Source organism: Vitis vinifera, chromosome 6 (assembly GCF_030704535.1).
Source record: "Vitis vinifera cultivar Pinot Noir 40024 chromosome 6, ASM3070453v1".
Taxonomy (NCBI): Eukaryota; Viridiplantae; Streptophyta; class Magnoliopsida; order Vitales; family Vitaceae; genus Vitis; species Vitis vinifera.
The window spans coordinates 4,756,717-4,780,392 of NC_081810.1; the positions used below are offsets into that span (position 1 = coordinate 4,756,717).

The window sequence follows — 23,676 nt, forward strand, 5'->3', positions numbered from 1 at the left end:
TTTTGGGTTTGCCAATGGTGGGGGTTGAAAAAGAAATCAACTACCTTTTGAGGAAATTGGAGTCAAGAAAAGGTCATGGGGTCAAAGTCGCAGGGGGAAAGAGAAATTTGTTTTTGGCTACTCAGTTGGAGAGGGAGATATGAAAACTAGAATGCTCAGTCAATTACAACTACTCTCAGATAGGGGAAAGGGGAGGGCCAGTGGGATTTCAGTTCCTTCGTTATGAGGCCGCCTTTTTCATTTACAACTTGGTTGCAGGTTTTTGATTTCAGAAGGTCTCAAGGGTGTTTTCTATTATGTGCTAGCTTTAGGAGTCTCTTTTTGGTGGTGTTAGTGTTTTTGCACTGGTCCTTCCCACCAGGGAATGTCCGGTTGTTCTTAGGGTGCTGTGGTTTGGCTATTTTCAGGGTGGTTGGTATTTACTCTTCCCTCTTCTCTCTTGATAGCCTTTGAGCATATGTTGTATACTTCGTGTGTACTTTTTGATGCACCTTTTTGCTAGCGCTTTTTAATATAGTCTCTCATTTACCTATCAAGAAAAAGAGAATTGAGTGGGGTCTTGCTGAGAGTAAGAGTGGTTTTCTGTCATTTCTTGTTTGTGACCTTCCTTTGGGGCACCCATGTATACACCCTGGGTAGTTTAGTGTACTTTTTTCTATTATTAGTTAATAATAATAATAATAATAATAATATAAATGGTTAGAAAAGTTTGACTTTTTGACAGTTCAAAAAGTCAAAAATTAATAGGGACTAAATGGTGGTTCCTATTGAATCATAAACAAAGATCAAGAAAGAAGATGGCCACTGACAGGCACAAATCTAAACAAGAGTGAGAACTAATAGCATTTACCCCCATCAACATAAGAGCCTCCGTGCGAGCTTCTTCTGTCTGTGGGACATGCATATTCATTTCATCACCATCAAAATCTGCATTATATGGGTTGCAAACTGATTCATTAAACCTCAATGTTCTCCAAGGCATTATCCGCGCCTACATGCATAAATAAGAAAACTTAATTAAATGTTAAAAAAAGAACTTCAAATGATACCTATTTGTACACTTAAAATCAGTTTTAATCACCCTATGGCACATGATTGACATCCGATGCAAACTTGGTTGTCTGTTAAAAAGAACAACATCGCCATCTTCCAAGTGACGCTCAACTATGTAACCATATTTCAGTTCATCAGCAAAGCGCTTTCTGCCACTAAACATCAAAGACCTGCAGCATAAAACAAGTGATTCCACCACATCAACACAAGAAGCATTTGCCAATGACAGAGAAACAATTAAAAATGATCCTTACCTCATAGAACCATCAGGATATCTGATAAGCTTCGCACCAGGGTATTTAAAAGGACCATTGAGAATGCATTGTCTCAGCTTCTCTATATTGTGATGAGAAACACGTTCAGGATAACTTAAGATCTTAGCCATCAGGATGGGGATTGCCACCTAGAGACAATAGATCCATTTGATTTCCAAATAAACAGCAGGCACAACAAAGCAGCCCAAAAATCAATGAAGCTTTTAGTAAAGCATCTGACCTCGGTAATTTTTAGATTAGGGTCAGGCGATATAACAGTCCTGCCAGTATACTCAACACGCTTCCCAGACAAGTTCCCACGAAAACGCCCCTGCTTCCCTTTGAGGCGCTGAACGAAACCACTCAATGGCCTGGCAGCTTGCATAGCTAGTGGAACACCACGAACATCACTGTTGATATACTGGGCAACCTCAATTTGAAGATAATCCCAACCAGCCTAAACAAACATCTCCAGCATAAGCATTGCATGATCATAGAATCTGGGACCAACAATATAACTACAAACTTTTCTAAAAACAATATAACTACAATCCCACTTTTAAGTTCTCAAAAGACTGAAAGAAGATTCCAATAAAGAAAGTAACAGAAATATATGAATACCATGTGACGCATAAAAGAGATACTTAAAAAACAAATAAAAGATGTCAACCACTTTCTTCAAAGACACAAGAAGAAACAAAAAAATAGAAAAAAAAAAAAAAAAATAGAAAACCAATCAGAATATAAAAATAGGTTAGGAGTTCAAACAAGAGGCAATTCATAAAAAAGAAGAGCACAAACCCAATGCTAACTATCAAGGACAACTTCTTATCTATAAAACAAGAAAAGGCAACTTCAACGTCCAAAAAATGAAAAGGGGAAATAATACATTAAGGAATCATGTGAAAGTCCATCAAGAAAAAAAAAATTGAACAAATATGAACAGACACATAAAAAGGAAAAAAGGAATCATCATGCAACAATATTGATATCAAAGAAAATTCTGCAGGGAAGAGGGTAGAAGGTCAAAATCCTCCATACCAGACATTTGGATGTGGAGCCTGTGTCCTGTAACTCTTGATGAAGGCTAGCATTTGCTTGAATAATCCGCTTTAGCCTCTCAGTAACATCATTTTCATTGCTGCAATAGCAAAAAAAGAGACTTTTAAGCATTATTAAAAGCACTAGAAAGCTACAAAATAAAGAAAATTTATCCACAACATGCTTATGCAACACAACAAACAAAGATATTATTAAATTTATGCTGAGCAGACCTCTGTGTTCCACCATCCATAAAAACTGAAGGACGAATAGCGATGGGTGGCACTCCAATGTTCGTTAAAACAAGTTTTTCTGGTCTTTCAGCAAGATTAAGCAAATCACAATCCTGTAGCACAATCAATTGAAGAATACATTATACTAATAAGAAATGCAATGTAATTATTACAACTTAATATTTGCTAAGGCTACTAACCTAAGCATTAATTAACTTGATACACACAGTTAGACTATTACCTAATACCTTAAGCTTTTGGATTAAATTAGCAGTCTGTCATGGTATTAGAGCCTATGTTACTAGAGGTCTTAGGTTCATTCAAAGCCCATTGCTCATGTATTCCTATTATTTGAACCCATTGTGACAAGAGATTGCAAATGGGGCAGATATGGCCATTAGCCTAAGTGTTAATTGGTTTGATACATTTTTTTTTTTTTTTTGATAGGTAAAAGAAATTTCATTAAAAGCCAAAGAGGCTAAAGAAAGAGTATACACAGAGTATACCAAGATACATAGGTGCAAAAGGCAAAAGGACAAACAAACTTGACCCTTACTTGATAGCTAACCAGTCTACAAAATCTATCAAAGAGAAAGTGTGTTCCTCTATATACACCCTAGCCCAATTCACAAAAGTGTACAAAAAGGTGGATTTAATTTCTTGGTTATTCCTCTCAACATCATCGAAGGCCCTCCTATTCCTTTCTTTCCAAATGGTCCACATCAAGTAGAAGGGGGCAGCTCTCCAAGCTTTCTCTCTTTTCTTGCCCACAAAGGAACCATGCCATCCCAGGAGGTTCCTTCTCACAGAGGAGTGCATCACCCATTGCACCCCAAAAAGGGAGAAGATCAGAAGCCATAACATTCTGGCCTTCTCGCAACAAAAGAAGATGATCTGTGGTTTCCTCCTCATTTTTACACAAATAGCACTTGTTGGGGATGCTCCATCCAAATCTCTTCAGGCGGTCGATGGTGAGCAGCCTGCTCCAAGCCGCCTCCCAACCAAAGAAGCTAGCCCTAATTGGAACCCAAGGCATCCAAATAGTTCTAGTCGGGAAGGGAAGTCTAATGCCCCTTGAGAGGGAGCTATAAAAAGACTTGACTGAAAAGGTCCCATTCTTGTTCTTTTTCCACCGGAACAAGTCATCCACATCCCTTCTAATGGTCAAAGGATGAAGCTTGTTTAACAAGCTTTCTACTTCCCCCACCTCCCAATCATTTAGGTGTCTATTAAAACGAAGACCCCAGCTATCCCCAACTCCGTCTTCCTCCCAAGCCTCAGCAACCCAACCTTCTTTGTTGATAGTTTGATACATATAATGACATATTACCTAATAGCCTAAGTTTTTGGGAAAAAGTTGTAGCTTAACAATCTGTAATACATATATGAGTTTGTATACTCCAAAAATTGAAATTCTGTAAAACCGTTACAGAAGTATACCTCATCCATCATCCTTTTAAAAAGAGAAAGAACTTTGACAGGGTTAAGAATATCAACAACACTGAATGATGCCTTGGACTCTTTGGTGTGAGAAATTGCTGAACTGCATTCTTCCAAGCTTCCATCAGCAATTTTTGAACGATCATGGATAATTCCCAAAACAGATACAGCCTTTTTCACAATACCTGCAATGCACGACAAATAAAAGTAATCATTATCAAACTGCAGTTTGATAAAAGAAGGCCCTTAACAGATGCAGAAAACAGAAATCATGCATAGAGGGGAAAACATTACCCACTTGTTAAATTGCCATGCATAAATACTGGACTAGTCATAGAATAACATGTAACCAAGTTGCCAAATAAAATTTCACCACATGTCATAAAAATCTATTGCATGGTTAGTGGTACACAAGAAGGTAAATACCAATGACATGTTACAGTTGAGAAGACCTTTCAAAGCCCTTAGCCTTGATTGGTGCATCCTTTGTAGGAGAAGCTGAGAGATGATTGATCATCTCTTCTTACATTGTCCGATTACTTTGGGATTGTGGCATTAAAATTTTCACAGGTTGGGATGGAGTGGGTTCAGCTAGACAATATTTGTGATATGATGGTGTTTCTTTCAAGTGTTTTGGGAATTCCATTAGAGGCAAGACTTTTTGGAGGATTGTGTGTCTCTCTCTATTGTGGATTGTGTGGAAAAAGAAGAATGTTAGGATTTTCAAGGACATTTGGAAGACACTAGAGATGATGTGGGACCATTTCTATGTTTCTTTTTTGGCTCACTGTACAAACATTTTTAAACCCTATCCTTTAAGTGTAATTCAGCTTAGTTGGCTTTTGATATGTACACCCTATGGTTGGGTTTATAGGGTCAAGAGATATCATACTTGTATAAGCCTTTTGTACCTTTTGTATAGCCTTCCTTGGTTAGTGAAGGTTTACTTAGTTCTTTCGATCAGGTTTGTACATCATGGGGAGGATTCCTCATCCTTCTCATGTTTCTTTTAATTTTTAATATATATGTTTGGTTTATGATAAAAATAAAATTAAAAATAAAAATCTATGGCGTAAAACGTGTGATAAAAAGGATGCCATGTGGTGTTAAGCATTTCAAATGAAACAAAGCCAAGTATTTGATGCAAGATAAATATAGTAAATAAAAAAATGTTAGGTCTTCAAACCAAATAGTGTAATATGTCACGTGGGGCCTAGCGGTCTTCCGAAGAAATAAAAATAAATGAACTAATGTTGATAAATAACATATACATATCAATTAGCTAATTTTGATAATTAAAAAGAAGATAATTATCACATTAATTGTAGTTATCCCCAAAAAATTAAGGGATAATTGAATAAGTTTTCTCAATCTCTATAAAATTAATTAAAAATTTTAAATAAATTAAAAAAAAAAAAAAAAAAAAAAAAAGCCCCTTTAGATTTTTTTTTTTTTTTTTTTTTTTTTTATCAGTAAGTAATATGTGTATTCAAAAGAGAGGAGCCCCTTTAGATTTCAAATCACAACTTCAAGATGGCCTTCAAGATTTTGCAAAATTCTTTGAATTTCTTTGAGTTCTTCAAAACCTTTTAAGCAATTCTATAAATTCTTCAAGATTTGAACCCAAGTTTAAAGATTCTTAAAGGCCAAGACTAAAAATTCAAAGTTCTTCAAGATGGCATCTTTGATCCAAAATTATGCATTCGAGTTCTTAGAATGGCATTTTTGTTTTCCTATAAAAGGGGAATTAGGAAATATTATAGAGTTTGTACACATTACATCTAAAAATAATAAAATTACATTTTAACACACAATTTTCCATTAAGCTAAAATTTGTATGTAGACCATAATGTCTAACTTCTCATTTATCCAAATGATTGTAAACCTCTAAAAATAAGCCAATGTATGCTTCTCCTTTCCTTTTCTATGGGCAAGAGGAAACCTTATTCAGTAAACACACACAAAAATAAATAAATAAATAAATAAATAAAAAGAGAAGTCATCCAAGTATGTAGGTAGTATATGAACAACAAGCTGAATGAAAAGGAAAAAAATAAATAAATGCATACTAGGCATCTCCTGACCTAATGATGAAATCCACCAAGGAAAAACTCCAATCCTCAAAAAGAGTCCATAAAACATGCAAACAAGGATTCAAGATAAATGTCTACAGTTTCAACTCTTTGAGCTCCACTCATTCATACTTAAAAGTTGTTAAGGTTCAAAGTCTTCCCATCAACTAAATCTTCAAGCAAGGCAATGATCCCAACTCTTTGACTATATCTAAACTAGCAAGCCCAGAGGAAGATCTAACCATGATGCCTTCATACCCTCTAGAAACACCTTGGGTTCTGGAAACAGTCATTAAAGTTCAACTCAAGGTACTCTACAGGTGAGGATTCCACATTATCCATATATATATATTCCAAAATCTTATTTGACTATCAAATAAAAAATGGCCATGCTCTCTCTTGATAATAGCATTTGCTACTCTCTAAGCTAGCATATTCAAGCCCAATGAAGCACCCAGAGTCCTCTGAAATTAATCCCTAAAAAGAAGTAAGTGAATCAGATCCCACAAGGACTCCCAAAGGTCTGTGATATTCTTAAACATCCGAACATTCTTTCCAACCAAATCAATAATAAGGCAACAAACATAACTCCCTCCTACAGCACTCTGCTCCTAGAACTTTTCCAAGGCCTTCAACGGAAATAATCATAATATCTTTGACAGCTCTAAATGCAACCCAAGAAATATCAGTCAACATGAATAATCTCCCCAATAATCTCAAATCAATATGGCAAACTTGGCAATGAAGGAGAAAAAATAATCTTTCATTCTGATTCTGCCTAAGCAGAGAACGCAAAACTGAGGCTAAAGGCTCTAAAAAGCCCCTTAGTCTTAAACCTTTTTATCAGCTGAAAGCCACACGAAGGTGGAATTTAGGTGGAATCATAGTGTTACAAATAAATTTAGACCAATGGAATATAACTGGAAATTTGTTCCTAGACAATGTATGAAAGGACTTCAGAGAAAACCATCCTTAAGGAACGAAAGGTCCAAACATGTTTGTCAAGTCAAAAAGGGGAGAACAAAAGCAAGCATGAGAAGGGAGGGACCACTGTTTTTTCAATTAGTCAAATTGCAGCAAAGTATAAGTTAAGGAAACGAGAAAAGAGACTGGTTTATAACAAAATACGTAGAAACAAGATAGAGACAAGTTTTGGAGTTCAAAGAGTGGATTTTTCCACCACAAATTCTCTCAAAGTCAAATTTTGGAATCAACACCAGTAAAAGAGAACCCAATACATTGTTGGAAAATAAGAAATCTTCTTCTTCTTCTTCTTTTTTTTTTCCGATAGGTATAAGAAATCTTCTTATTCACTCATTGAAAAAACTAGTACAGATATATATATACAACTTTCAAACTTGCACAATAAATCAAAACCAAATAATACAGCCGACTCACTCCTAAAATTCTTCCTACAAATCCTCTAAATTACAACTCCCCTAATTTACATTGTCGACTAATTTAAATACACATATAATCAGGAGTAAATCAAATAAACCTCATGAAATCAGGAACAATTATTGGATTCCAATATACATAACATCAAAGAAACCCTTTTTGTGGGGACAGAAGTTCTTGGGTTTGTAGGGTAATCCATCTTGCCTTGTCAATATTTCATACAGGTTTCAGTATGGGAAGAATTTCTTAAACCCATTTAGCTTTGCACTAACATCAGGTATTGGATTGCCTCATCCCAATTATTATGTTATTTTAATCCCAATTATGATATTATTTTATTAAAACATCCTTCAAGCTATATAAAATTACAAAATTTCCAATATAAACCCATTGCATCCTAGGCCCCAACCATGCTGCCATGCCACAAGTAGCACCCCTTTCCTAAGTGCACACGACAATTTTCAAGCTACACAGACATGACGCATTCCTCAGTGAACAAACCCTTAAAAACCTCATCATAATCATTTAATCACACTCATCATCAATTTTTTTCTCTCTATTTGATGTATTCTCTGCTATCAACCTTTGTTATATACATATATATACATATAGATATAGATATATCATTTTTCTTTTCTTTGAGATTTCCCTTCACCATCAATTTGGTTGCAAAGAGAACTGTGGAAAAAAAATTACCCTAAATAAGCTGGATAGTTGCTAATGGATCTTTTTTCTCTCAGTTCACAATTTTCTTTACTTATGCTTTCTGCCTTTTTCTGGAAACCAAACCAAGTCTGTGCAGCTCAGAATAAATAATTATTTTTATCTCTCTTTTGCTCTATTCCCCCCCCCCCCCCCCCCCCCCCCTCCTCTCTCTCTCTCTCTTTTTCCCTCATTTTCAATGAACACACTTTTTTGTTCTTTTTTTTTCATTTTTTTTAACAGAAAATACCACAACGTGGCAACTAGCCGTTAGGATACAGTCAATATATGTTTTCTTCCTTGTGTGTGTCTCCCTTCCAATCCTCATAATCATTTTCTTTTCCTCTAAAAGTTCTTTATTTTTTCTTGGATGGTTTTGCCAGTAACCCCACCTAAACCTGATAAACTTACTACTGTCAGTACAAATCTGGGTGAAGGGTAGTTTACAAAAGAGTTCAAAATACGTTAACCATTGCCTCAAAAAAAATATATATATATTGAATGAATGTGAAATACAAGACCCTACTACTGCCCAATCAAAATCACAGTTTGGAGATTTTATCAAAAGGAAAAAAAAAAAAAAAAAGGCTTCAGCAAATTGGGAAATGCAATGAAAAGTGGAAATCAAAGGACATCTTGCAGACATCTCTGAAGAAACTTGCCCTTTGCATAAATTAGATATTTGATATGTTTGCAAATTAGATCATACAGATAGATGGCTTTAATTGAAGATTTAATGTGAAGACAAAAAATAGTCATGTCTCAATCTCCTATCAGTTAAATGATTTAACATTTTTTCACAAATCTTTTTAACAATGAAGAATGTATCCTCCATTTAAATACAAAAATTAGTTATGCCTCAATCTCCTTTCAGTTGAATAATTTAATATTTTTTAACCAATCTTTTTAAGAATAAACTGTGTATCCTCCATTTAAATTGAACATATCTAAATTTTACTAAATTCATAACAATACAAGCTACAAACAATATGCATTACCAAATGAATTCTGCAATTTTTTAAATAAAATAAAAATTAAATGCTCAAAATGATATAGGAAACAGACAATATGTAGAGATAAAATAACACATATTACAACCAAAGACCAAAGGATGGTTCAGTGCGAAGTAAGATTTATTCTTTACAATCATTCACCTTAAACCTACAAAAGGTAAGATCATCATAGAAAATGTTTTAACAACCTACAGCTTACTGTGCAACAAGCATAGCAAACCATAACATGAGAATAGAATTACCAAGATGAAAAGAAAGAAACAAACCATTCATATACCCGCATCTGGAACATTTCACTGCTTTCTTACTACTTGCCATAGCTGTACATTTTTGTACTATCTTTTTCATTAATTCGGCCTTCTTTAGAGCCTCCATTTTTTGACTTCTCATCTTCTTCAAGTAGTCTTTAGATGCTTTCTCATCCAAAAGTACACGAGAACAAGACTGTTAAGAAACCTTAAGCATTCAGTGATTATGCCCTCAGTGCAAAAATCATTAGCAGTAAAGACTAGAAAATTAGAGAAAGAGGCAACAACTGTACTCCAAAAGATCCCCTCAGGAAGGGAAGGCTCAAGGAGGAGGGATTGAGCCACAACCTAGTAATTTGTGCTTTTTATCTCTTAAGCATCTGCATGCATAATTCATTTATATTCTGATAAAATTGAGGTTCCCTTGTTGATAGACTATAAATGAGGTCGAATTGATCTAGTAATACTTTATAGGAACTGTTCAAAATAATTGTAATCATTAGCTCAAAATGCAGTTGTGTAAAAGATTCATCATTGTCAGGCTACCATATAAATGGGTTATAATAAAATATCATTTTCCACTAGAAGCAGCCCCAATCATTTCATGGAGTGCATACTGGATCCAGCCTACAATCAGCCTCTTTTGTCTGGAGTTATGTATGGTGTCAATAATTCAACCACAGTATCTTTTCAGTGGTTAAAGTCCATCTATATGTACATCTACTTTTCCTTACAATAAAGGTGTCTGGTTTTGTGCTTCTTGCAGGGATTGCAGTGTAGTTGTTTATGATGCTCAAAAATTAGTCAAGGAGTCCAAGTAATCTGATGGCCTATGTCTAACTTACAAAAACATACAAATATTTTCATGACCTCAAAAGCCCTACTTGCTGCAGAACTTTTGACTGATTAAAAGCACTTTCTAAGACCCTACTTGCTCCAGCTCTTTTTTCTTACCATTTTTTTTTTTTTTTGATAGGTAAAAAGAGTAATTATATTAAAAGCGCTTGAAAAATGAGCATCTAAGTACACAAGGAATATACCCATAGCGGCAAATGGCAAGCAAAAGAAGACCCACCACCTCAATGCCCTAAAGACCTAAAAAAAAAAATGTGCATCCAGTCAACCTTCTTGCAGAAATACCAAAAATGGTTTCTATGATCCAATAAATGCCTTGGAAAACTTCCTCTTGACGCTGATAGTAGCCCCTCTAGCATCCCACAAAGATAAAAATTAGTTTCATCTACCCACTGCCGCAGTTTCCCACTTTATCTTTCTGCTTCCCAATTGCTTACCTTCTTCAGCCCCTTCATAATTCACAAAACATTCCAGCTTCTTTAGTTCCCTTTCAAATTTTGAAGAAGGGTTCTTCCACCTCTACCCACCCTCCCGACCCCTCACCTCTTTCCTAGCTTTCCAAGGGGAGAAAATATCAACCTTGAAATCTCTACTGTTGGCCCAATCAATTGCTAAAAGCTGTCTGGTTGCTTAAGGACCAATCCTCCATAGGCACCTCCTCCCTCGAAACCAAACCAAGACATGCCCTCTTTCCCAAGTCGTCTCACCCACTGCATCTTCAATCGGCCTTACTTGTGCCTCTTTCAACTCCACCAAGGTGCCATCCACTCCACTTCCCTCCAGACCAAGACCATTTCCAGAAGGTGAAGGAGAAGTAGCTACTCGAGTCCCCAAAGAAAAGCCAAAGAGAGAAACAGTAACAGGTTGTCATGCTGCTTCCACAATTAGGGCCATGTTGGTACTTTTTTTTGATAGATAAAGGAAATTCATTAAAAGCCAAAAGGCTAAAGAGAGTATACACGAAGTATACCAAGATACAAAGGATCAAGAAACAAAAGGTTCTGACCCTTACTTGGTGGCTAACCAATTTACAAAATCAAACAACGATAAAGTATGATCCTTAATATATACCCTAGCCCAATTCACAAAAGTGTACAAAAAAATGGATTTGATATCTTGATCGTTTCTTTCCACATCATCGAAGGCTCTTCTATTCCTTTCTTTCCAAATAGTCCACATTAGGCAAAGGGGGGCAGTTTTCCATGCTTTCTCCCTTTTCTTGCCCACAAAAGATCCATACCATCCCAGGAGATTCCTTTTCACAGAGGAGTGCATCACCCATTGCACCCCAAAAAGGGAGAAGGTTAGATACCATAACATTCTGGCCTTTTCACAAAACAGGAGAAGGTGATCAATAGACTCCTCCTCATTTTTACACAAGAAGCACCTGTTGGGGATGTTCCAACCAAATCTCTTTAGGCGATCAGTGGTGAGTAGTCTGTTCCAAGCCGCCTCCCAACCAAAGAAACTAGCCCTGGTTGGAGCCCAGGACGTCCAGATAGTACTGACTGGGAAGGGGTGGTTGATGCCCATTGAGAGTGAGCTATAAAAACACTTAACAGAGAAGGTCCCATTCTTATTTGCTTTCCACCTGAGCGAGTCATCCACACCTCTTCTAATAGCCAAAGGATGAAGCTTGCTTAATAAGTTTTCCACTTCTCCCACCTCCCAATCATTGAGGTGTCTATTGAAACGAGGTCCCCAGCTACCCCCAGCTCCGTCCTCCTCCCAGGCCTCAGCAACCAAGCCTTCTTTTGGTACTTAACGGGGTAAACAACCGACAAAGGGAGCTCAGGCATCTAAGAATCAAGCCCACCAGAGATGAGAGAGGCCCCAACAAGAGCCAACTCCTTTGCCAGGCTGGAATTACCACCATCACAACCCAACTCACACCTCCCCATTGCACCTTAAAAAGAACAAGAGGACATTAGCCTTCTTATAACAGCCCCAACCCTCCCATAGGTCACCTGAGACTTAAAAACTTCCACTAGGCCACTTGAAAGCTAGGCTCATTCACTTGAAAAACCTTGAAAGAATTGGGCCTCTTTCAAGCCCTCAACACTGGCATTGTGTACATTGTGTATGCTTTAGGCACTTTTAATACAATTGTTTTTACCTATCAAAAGAAAAAAAAAAAAAAAAAAGCCCTCAACACAACCCACTTCTTCTAGCCCACCAATTACTGCACTTTGTGCTCCCTTACTAGACACTGCACCTAAATAGCCCCCAACAACTTGTCTCCCATAACCATCACCCTCCACAATGTCCACTAGCCCACTAACTACCATAGCCTTTTCAGAATTTTCAGCCACCACCAAAACTGTCACCCCTCTCCTTCCATCGTAGAGCAATGCATCAGCAACCCCCTTCTACAGGAATGAAGACTACACCTTCACACTCTCATCTATGCGTGGCACTCCCGCAAGCTCAACCCTAACCTCCAAAACATTGCTCCCATTGGTTGAAACCACTTGAGAAATCCATGGTGGTACTTCCCACCATAACTAGGTGGCAAAGCAAGACAGGCCCACCAGCACCTATAACAACCCAAGCATCCTTTCCCATATGAACTCACCAAAATCCTTGTCCATTGCAAGTACCGAAGATGCATTGTTTCTTCATTCACAACAACAATCCCCAAACCTTTTTTAACACCTCCCAACACCACAAGGGCATAGGAAGCCCCACTACTCTCACCCTCACTTCATTTGGATGCACACCCTTATAAAAACACCTACCTCTAGGACCTCATCTATCCAAATGTAAAATCCTATCCTTGTACATTCTTAAACCACTTGAAAGCACCATCTCCGCAACAACACTTTCCTCAAAATCAAATAAGTGAATGGCACCCCTTAGCAAGGATATTCTCACTTCTCCTTTCAAAGACCACTTATGACCTACCCATTTCCTCAACAAACGCAATTCTAGAATTGGGTTTGAATATTCTCCCAATCTCCGAACTAGACAACGCCTAAAATTCTCCTTCCTAAGTTGGACCACCTAATCCCAATCTAAATCCAAATTGCTTCACTCACCATACCAAGCTTTTTCTTAACCAACTTTACAAAAGACCCTTTTGTTGAGTCCGCTAAACTACTCCCTTTCTCCACAAGCCTTAAGGTAACTAGGGATGAAAACTTCCTTTACTCTAAGAAGAAAACTACTATGATACAGTGAAGCTTCTCAACCAAAATGGACCACCCCTTAAGGAGTCCTCTTTCCTTAGGGAAGATCGGAGTAAACCTCTTAGCCTCCATAGGGCTAACAAAGCAGAGAATGAACCTCCTACCCCATTTGAACAAAGCTCCAACCTAAACTCCCTCCCATCTACAACCCAACCTTTGTTCCACACTTTCCACCCTCATCCCTACAACAAGCTTCCACTCCTTCCAACAGACGACCCAAACCTAATCCACGAGGATGCACCTATGCTTCTCCTAATTTTTCCCTTTCAATTTCCCTCAAGCATTATACACTAAAACATTTTGAGTAAGAAAGAAAATTTTGGAGTCTTAAAATTCTTTTCAATGAAAGGATATGATGCTTTTATAGATGAGCTTAGTAAAATGTTTTAGAATTTAAAACTTTTCAAAATTTAAATATAAATCTTGAGATATCTTTTCAAAGAGTTAGAACGTGGTGCTTTTGTAAAAGAGCTAAAAGGAAAAGATTTTAGACAAGTACTACACTAAATGTTGTAAGAGCACCAAAAAGATCTCAAGTGTCTCTCTCCATTTTATTCTCTAAGGTTTTTCAAGTCATATTAATCAAATCATTTCATATCAATATCCCCCCTTCATGTCAATGCTACATAGAATTTGGCCAAGAAACTAACTATAATTGCATTAAGTTTTTGTCTTAATAATTTTTACCACACTGTTTAAGAGGCTAAAAAAATTCAAGATGATTAGCTTTAAATTTGCCTGAAGATTTTCTCTTACATTATTTCAGGCTAAGTAAAGCATATATGCTAGTCTTAGACAACCCCTTGTTATGAGCTATAGCTCTATTGCTGTCAAAATAGAACCTAAAGAGGGTGAAATGAGAGCAAGCCATGGTAGAAGATATGGTTTAGAAGTCAATATGACATTTGTATGCCTAAACATCAACACAATACCATTTCAAAGAGCAGTTATTATAGCAAAATTATAATAACTAAAAAAGAAAAATGAAAGTGAAAAACATATACAAAAAAACCTAAGAATTAAAAAATTATAATTAGTTATTTACCTTGCAAATGCACTTCAAGATGTCCACAATTGTACTCAAATATCCAACATTATAAACAGGGAGTGCGAGAGTCAAGTACCCACAATGCCCCGGACAATCCCGAAAATTCCCAAGGCATGTTGCACAAGTACCATTCTTATTTGCAGGTCCCTGGAAACCAAAAATGGAGTATCATTTAAACTTTCTTGAAAAAATAAACAAATCAACAAATATAATACAAAAAGCGATACAAACATATCGCAACTAAAAATTATAGTAACATAAATATCAAGTTTGATACCTTTCTAAAATATGCATTCAATCAGAGTTAAATCAATGGAAAAGGACGGTTGAAGTTAAGTTGAAAACCCAGAACATTAAATCAAATGTGCATCTGATTATTTGAGAAGACACTAATCTAGCATATATGTTCATAATCCAAGGAGGTATCAAGAAAAGGAGTATATGAATGGGGAAAATAAGAAAGGATTGGCCAAACACATATTTTTCAAACAAGGAAAAAGAAGTTTGTATTTGGAATGTTCCTTGAATCCAAGTCTATCACCAAAAATAGTAGAGGAGTCTACTCTTACTTTAATCGGATTTTGTATTATGTGAGAAGGATCTCTCATCATTCTCTCTTTCTTTTATCAATAAAAATTTATCTTTGTTTCTAATCAAAAACAAGTCTATCACCAATAAATATTTGTTCAAAGCTCCAGGCTTGAAAAGGCAAACCTTTCTTTTAACACTTAAATTCAGTACAAATAGTAATAGCAAATTTTTCTTTTCAAGCCATGTTAGCTTACATATCCATCGATTTTTTTTGTTAACCATCCTTCATTTGAAATTTGAATTGAATAGAACATCCTATTTTAGTAAGATGAAGATAGTTTATATGTTCATAATACAAATACCAACATGGGCCCCCATTTAATAATTGAACAATAGGATCAAGCTCAATATGAATGATCAGGAGAACCTTTTTTTTTTATTGTGATAACTAAGAAACAAACAAACATACTCATTGATATGGATTTAAAAGTACAAGTAAAGGATGAGGAATCTTCCCAAACTTACAAATCTCATCAAAAGAAAAGGTGGAAAAACCTTTTCCAACTTACCATGGAGAACTATACATCAATTGAATGCCACATGAAACTATACAAGGAGAAGTGGCTCAACACTCCTTAGGGGGGTAATAAATCTCCTACAAAATGAACCCGAAGCATTGCTCCTCACTTTGCTATTTTAACCCTTTTGATCTACATACCAAATTCCAACAAAGTTGAATAACATTCAGAGGAGTGCCCCTGAAAGTTGGGTGGTAGAAGGCTAAAAGGGGGAATAGAGATAAATTAGGTCCATGTCATCTCTCTACGTCCTCCGCTTGCCCTAAAGATCTTAACATTTCTTTCCCACCACACTATCCAAAACAGTGTAAGACAAAGCAATTTGCTAAAGAACTTTCCCTCCTCTAACAATACTTCCCAAAACCTAAAACGGTCATCATGTCGCTTATACTTTTAAGAGGAATGCAATCTAACCTGACTCTAAATAGCCTAGTCATAGCCCCAAAGCATTGAATAGCATAAAAAAAGATGATCCACCAACTCTCCACTCCCCAAACACATAGTGTAGCAATCAAGACTAAGGGTTTTACAAGGTCTTTATGTACCTTCCTTTCAAATTTAGAAGATGATTTGCAATCGTGGCTTTTGACATCTACAAATTTTCTAGGAAACTTTTTTTTTTTTTTTATTGGAAAATTTTCTAGGAAACTCAGTCAATAGGTGGTTTTTCTACATTAAGTCACTGGTTTAACGTGTTTTTGCTAATATTTTTGCTTTGGATATCAACTTGTACTCAATGATGAAAATATCAGTAATTACGGATATATCGGTATTTCGATTTTACGGATATATCGGAGATATATCGGTGGATATTTTAACATAAAATATCGGTAGACCTAAAATTGACCAAAACTTATAAAAATATAAAATAAAACTTTTAGAAATGAAATTAAAGTATAATAGATATTTTAAAGTTATTTTATTAAATAAATTAATGTATATATATATATATAATATTGTACGTGTTAATAAAAACTATAAATTTGATAAGTGTATATTGATTATTAAATTATATTAAATATTATTTGATCATTATATTGTGATATTTGATTATAATATATTTCGATGGATATTTTAACACAAAATATCCGTAAACCTAAAATTGATCAAAACTTATAAAAAATATAAAATAAAACTTTTAGAAATGAAATTAAAAACATAATAGACATTTTAAAGTTATTTTTTCGAATAAATTGATATATATATATATAATATTGTACATGTTAATAAAAAATATAAATTTGATAAGTGTATATTGATTATTGAATTATATAAAATATTATTTGATGATAATATTGTGATTATAATATGTTTAATTTTAAAATCTATTTAATATTAAAATTATGATATATTATAAAATAAATGATGATAAATGTATAAATTTTTAATATATTAATAATATTAAAAACACTATGAATAAAATTATGATATATTTTTAATAATCAATTAAATGAAAATTTTTCATTTAATTATAAAATAGTTATAATTAATTTGTTATTTAAAGTGTTTTTTTAATATTTTATTTATATCCTAAGTTTTGATATATATTTCTTTAGTGCATATTATTTATCAAAGGGCACGTTTGCCCTAGTGGAACTGGGCTGCATTGGAAACCTTTTGTTGGGGGTTCAAATTCCCCCAACAGCAAGAAAAATAAAGCTCAATTTTGAGCTTTGACCGTTGACCACCTGCGTTGACCAGGCGATATATCCCTGCTATATGTCGTGTCGGCACCCACCGACACACTGATATTTCGCCGAAATATCGCCTAATTTCGGCGATATTTTCTTCCTTGCTTGTACTCAACAAGGATATATTTGTTAAATCAATTAGAAATCCAAAAATAATTATTAAATTAAGGATATCTCAATTGAACTTTCACCCCCCTCCTCTAGGTAGCTTTATTAATCAAGACAGGAACTTTCGTTAGGTGAATCATGCCTTATACAAAAAATCTTCCATACTCCAATTTTAGATGAACAAGGCTAGAAGAAGATTGTGTCATAGTACCTTTCTAATTTAGGTCTTATTTAAAGTATTGAAGGTCCTCCTTTAGTAGTAAATTCCAGTTATGAGGTTGCTCAGTTTTTGTTCTTAAATTAGTAGGATTCAGTATTTTTTCTGTAGCAAACAATAAATATATTAGGTGTATGGCAAAAAGAAGATAGAACCTAACTACCTAAGCACATATATGGAGCCAAGAACCAAAAAAGTCAGACAAAAAATAAACACAAGGGGTTCTAATTAGGCCCTAACCCATTCCCTATCTTCAAATAATTTAAAAAGAAAAAAGAAAGAGAAAAAAGAAAAAGGCACATTCATAACCCCCAAAGAATTCCCTAAACAAGGGATAAAGATTTAAGAAGACCATTTAGAACCAACTTTAAATTCTCAAAGCCTGAACCACAGACCATGGGCACACCAATAATGGATGACAGCCTTAAGCTTCTCAAATTGGCACCACACTCCTTTCTCCCACTTCTTTTTTGTTATAGGCAAACAAAACTATTATTAACAGCACCTAACAAAAAGGGGAGCACCAATGTATTACAATATGTACATAAAGGGCACCCAACAGCAAGGTATATTACAATAATAAAAAAACAGGTAAACTCCAAACTTCGGAAAGTTGATATTATTTTCCTGTAGAGATGCTAATTGCTCATGTCTAATGCATTCAATGCAGAAAAAAATAGACCACTGAATCATATCAACCACACACTCCAAGTCAAAACCACAGACTCCCAAGTCCAATACAGCAAAAATTGCATCTAAACAAATAGAATCTCAATCCTTGGTGTTGAATGACTCCAACATTCTGAATTCTCACAAAAAATCAACATCAGTAATCCCCTCAAAAACCTAAACTGATTCACATTTCCACCTCATTAACTAAATTCCCCACAACTATGCGTACATTATAACCCTATAAATAAAGAGTAACAATGATTAAATCAACCAATGGCAAACAAAGAAACCATTCCTCAAACCAAACATAAATACACATACAAATAAAGGCGGAGAAAGGCATACCATGCGAGGATCCAATAACCCGTTTTCTATAGGTTTTCTATTAGCATCATAGTAAACGCCACGCCACACTTGAACTTCTGCAGCTTTGCTAATTTCGGATTCGGAAAACAACGCGAACCGAATGCTCTCTCTGCATAACAACATGAAAATCAAAATTCAAAATATTTATATGATCTACTTGAATTGAAACGGAAACTGACAAACTGGGAATCCCAATTCAAAAAAAAAGAAAGAAAGAAAGAAAGAAAGAAAAGAAAAGAAATCGAAAGAGTAGAAGGTTTGTGTCACATTTTGCGAGGTCCAACATCCTCGATGTAGGGCTCTTTAGTGAACTGTATACCGTCTTTCATCTTTGATCAACGCTGCAGGGAATCAAACAATAAGGAAAACATAAATACGCATATAGAGAGAGAATTGATAGAGGGAGAGGAAGAGGAAGAGGAAGTTGGCATGACAGGGACTCACTTGAGGAACAAAACCCTGGGGTTTAGTTTGCGGCCCTGTTCCAAACTCCCAATAAAACCCAGTGCTTTATGCCAGTGGCGCCGTGGCGGTGCCGCGGTGGGCCAGAAATAAAATTTTACTGAAAATTTATTTACTTATTATCAATTTAAGTAATTCTTTAAAGAATAGAGGAAAATTAAAATATATATAAGGTTGATAAATTATTTTTAGAAAAAATTTTAAATTTATTTCACTTAATTTTTTTGGTATATATAACTATTAAATAATTTAAAATTATTTAAAATTTTTAATTTTAATTATATTTAATTTAATCATAACTTTTTTTTTTCACATTGTCTTTATCTAAATTTTTTTGTACTTTATATGTTTTTTTTTCTTTCACTTTTTTCTATTTATTTTATGTGTTATCATTTTTTTATAAATATTTTAACCATTTTCTTTTTGACAATCTAATTGCAGGGAGAGAGATTTACTATGATGAATATTTCTTTTCTTTTTTTAGTGAATTATAGATTTTTTTATCTTTATTATGTTCCTTTTATTTTTATAATCAGTGAGAGATCGTGGAAGAATTAAAAGATTTAAATATATATATAAAAATAATATTAGCCTATTTGATAACTATTTTTTAAAATAGTTTTAAAGAACCGTTTTTAAAAAATTATTGTCCAATGTTTTGTAAAATAAAAGTTTGTTTGAAAATTTGAAATGTTTTTAATATATTTTTAATATTTTTAAATATGTTTTAAAATAATTTTTTATGTATAGTATTATTTTTAATTATTCTGCATATTTATATAATTATTTTTACAACAGTCATAAAAAAAATAAAAAGAAACAACTTAAATATATAAATATGTTATTTGAAAACACTCTATTTTTTATAAAAAAAACGAAAAATAAAAAACAATTCTTTATTGTCCAATATGTTTTCATAGTTTTTTTGCTCAAGAGAACATAAATTATTTTCAAAAAAAGTTGTCAAACAAATCCTATATTTTTAAAATTTTTGAAAACATATAATCAATTTTTTATATTTGAGCGGATTACCAAGTTCACATGAGTTATTTACTTTGCTTTTCTTAAATTAACTTACAACTTTCATATTTTTGAGTTATTTATAGTCATAGTTGAAGTATAGTTGAACTTCAAAATATATATATATATATATATATATATATATATATATATATATTTTCTTTCCATTTTCTTGTAACACCAAACAAAGAAAAAACTTTTCATTTCAATTCTCTTTTGTGTTACAAGAGATAGATGAATTAACAATTCTTTTCATTTCAAATCCCTTGATTGAAATTTTTTTTCTTTTTTTAAGGATTTGATTCTAAGCATAATGTAAAGGTAAAAAATATAAAATCACTCATAAATTCTATTTTTCTTTTATCCATTTTGAAAGCAAATTTGACTAATTTGATCATCTTCATGAACCATTTATGGGTAAAACAAAATTAACAAAAAATTATTCAATTTCAAATTTTGAAAATTCTCATACATAGAAATTCAATGTTCTTTTATGCCATGTTATGGTTTGATGGAGAGATAAATAGAACACTAATTACATCACTTGTTTTAATTATAACAATATTAAGACCATATCTCAACTATTGGAAATTAATGCACATCTTGGTGGATTTAATAAATATTATTACCTTTTTATTAATAAATTTTATGAGGATCACATAAAAGCAACACCGACCTATAGAGGAATACACCATCATTGTTGTTGTTTGTCCCCACCAACGAGAGTTGTTGCCCAAATTTAAAACATTATTTAAGAAGGGAAACAATTAAAGCAATGTCATTTTACACATGAAATGAGAATTATGAAATCTCTTAATTGGATTCCAAATCTAGGATTAATAAGTAGAGAGTTAAGAGAATCATAATCCATAATTCAAAATACAAATATAATGAATTAATTACTACAATTTAGGAGCGATCAATTTAACTACCACTCTTAGATTGTTGTTTGAGGCTCTAAAAGAATTGGCCATCCTGAAAGGCTAGTAATTGGCCTATTACATTCAATTTTTAAATCATAGTTGAATTGTACTAATTACTTAAGATTGTATATCGTGATACTGACAACGTATTCTTTTTCATTCTTGATGTGAACCAAAGTGGGGAATAATAATTTTCTTGTCAACATGATTAATAATTTTCATTCTTGATGTGGACCAAAGTGGGGAAAAATAATTGTCTTGTCAACATGATTAGTAAGAAGTCTTAAGTTGTCCATTGTCACTCCTTTATATAGTGTCTCCTTTTCATTTATGATATAATTAGAACAAATATAATTAATTATTAAATCATCATGATAGTTGATTGCCCATATTTGAACAATGTTGTTAATGCTAATTCCTCAAACTCTAAAGTGATACTCGTAGTTACTTTCTTCAAACATCTTGCTTGAGTTAACTCTAATATTGCTTAAAAATCATTTTCATTTTCAACATTCTTTTGGTGACATGCACATATTACCATTTTTCTGTTCACTAATTTTTTTTATTAACAATTCTTTGCATAATAACCCTTATTACTATAATTGAAGCTTTCAACATTGTGCTCTATAGGTTCTCTATGTTGCATCTTATCATCGCCTCTTATGTAAGCTTCTCCCATTGTTGCCTCTCTTACTTGTCTTTCCCCTCATTTATTATCGTTGGAACATATGTAGATAAGGAGTGAAAGAATGAGATTGTGGATTTATAATATGCACGCTTGGGGCATGTTAGCCATCACAAACTAAAGATAATGATGGACAGGTAGTTTATGCTCAATGGTCTCCTTCAACCCAAATATCCATGAAAATACTATTTGTGTTGGGTGTTAATATGGTAAGGCACATGCATCACCTTTCATATGAAGATGAGAGGTTTAGAGTTGAAAAAGCTTTGTAGTTATTCATTCAAATGTGTCCAGCTTTGTAAAGCACACATTAATAAGTGAGTTCTATTATATGGTGATTTTCATATATGACTTCTTGAAGTATGTATGGTTGTATTTGTGACATTTCAAGCCTAAAGGGTGATGGCACCATAGTTATTTCACACTCAAACCTAAGAACCCAACATATGAATGATCTTAACTAAATCCAACATGTAGCTAGCTAGCAACGGCCTTAAATTGGTTCAAAACAATAATTAGAACATAATTCAATTGGTTCAAAACAATAATCAGAGAATAATTTAATTAATTCACAACAATATGGAAATCTTAACTAAAAGATTGCCTAAAGGATTGAATCTAACATCTCAAATATGGGATAGAAGCAACCAACCACAAAGCCAAACTTGTTTTTTGTTTTCTTTTTATTGTAACATCTTACATTGATGGATGAAAGAAGTTTCTAATACCATATATATACAAGTTTTTCTCAATTATATAGACACATTTTAAAGTTATAAGCTCTCATTGAGCTCAAAGCAAACAATATCTATATGGGAGGAGATAAGTTATAATACTATTTTTTTTTTAAAAAAAAAATAAGAAAGAAGAAAAAAAGAAGAAGTTGTCTTGAATAAGTTCAAAGAAAGGAAAAAAAGTTGAAAGTGAAATTAAGGACAATTATATCCCTTTAAACAGATAATGTAACTAAGTACATATGGATGGATTTTCAAGATATTTGAAATAATGTAAAATCTAGTACCAATTAATTTACCCTTAACACTTCATAGCAAAAAAGAAAAATTGACATTTCATTGGAGTACATTAGAGTATATTTCATAAAAATGATATGTTTACTAAATATTAGATTGAATGTATAACAACAATGGTTCACATGATCAACAAATTACTACAAGCAAGTTAGGGTTTGTTTCACCCGTTCAAAAATTGCAAAGCATCAAACACACAATAAGGCATTTTCAAGTGTTTTTGGTTGGACTTTGATCTTTGTCCCTATTAGTATTATGTAATGTTTTAGTGTATCTTGGAATCTTTTGTTTACTTTAATACTTTGTAATGAATTTTATTATACTAGGTTTATGTCAAAGGGCCTACAAGTAATTGTTAATTTTTGATGTAATATTTTTTTATATGTTACCCAAAATATTTGAGTCCCTTTATATTATTATTTATAATTAAATTATATTTATATTTACACCTATATTTTTGTTTATATTTTGCAACTACTTATTAGAGAATAGATATTAATACTTTAACTTCCAAAATGTTAGAGCTTGGTGATCCAAATTCTATTTGGTTCGAAACGAAAAACTCCTGATGCGACATATGTGATGGTATGGACCTATTTTACTAATTACTCTCGCATATATATATATATATATATATATATTTATGTGTGTGTAGTTTTAAAGTTATAATAATAATTATGTTTTTGTTGTAACTCTTCCATTTCTTCTACCAGTTTTTGGCATAGTGAATTTTTTTCTCTTTTGTTCGTTGTTTTCCCGTTTAAGGTTTTTCACATAAATATATGTGTTTTTATTCTGTTTTGTTTCTTATTGCTTATTCTTGTTATTTCGCAATACAAAACAATTCAAC

The 23,676-nt window shown here is 33.5% G+C and overlaps 1 protein-coding gene across 2 annotated transcripts in view; it reads right to left on the reverse strand.

Moving 5' to 3' along the window:
• The window catches only part of LOC100267354 (DNA-directed RNA polymerase III subunit 1), a 59,196-nt gene extending 39,947 nt beyond the window's left edge, over positions 1-19,249 (reverse strand). For both annotated transcript variants that reach the window (XR_009465832.1, XM_059737439.1), the window contains exons 1-12: positions 19,153-19,249; positions 18,976-19,049; positions 18,688-18,817; positions 14,543-14,692; positions 9,473-9,650; positions 4,022-4,206; positions 2,582-2,694; positions 2,349-2,448; positions 1,549-1,764; positions 1,308-1,456; positions 1,082-1,223; positions 851-991 (exon numbers count right to left, since the gene is read on the reverse strand). Coding sequence is in view for 1 of the 2 variants with exons in the window: in XM_059737439.1 (XP_059593422.1) it covers positions 851-991; positions 1,082-1,223; positions 1,308-1,456; positions 1,549-1,764; positions 2,349-2,448; positions 2,582-2,694; positions 4,022-4,206; positions 9,473-9,650; positions 14,543-14,692; positions 18,688-18,817; positions 18,976-19,037 (1,566 nt within the window). In the remaining variant the exon portion in view is untranslated. The remainder of the gene's footprint in view (positions 1-850; positions 992-1,081; positions 1,224-1,307; positions 1,457-1,548; positions 1,765-2,348; positions 2,449-2,581; positions 2,695-4,021; positions 4,207-9,472; positions 9,651-14,542; positions 14,693-18,687; positions 18,818-18,975; positions 19,050-19,152) is intronic.
• Between the last annotated feature and the right edge of the window lie 4,427 nt (positions 19,250-23,676).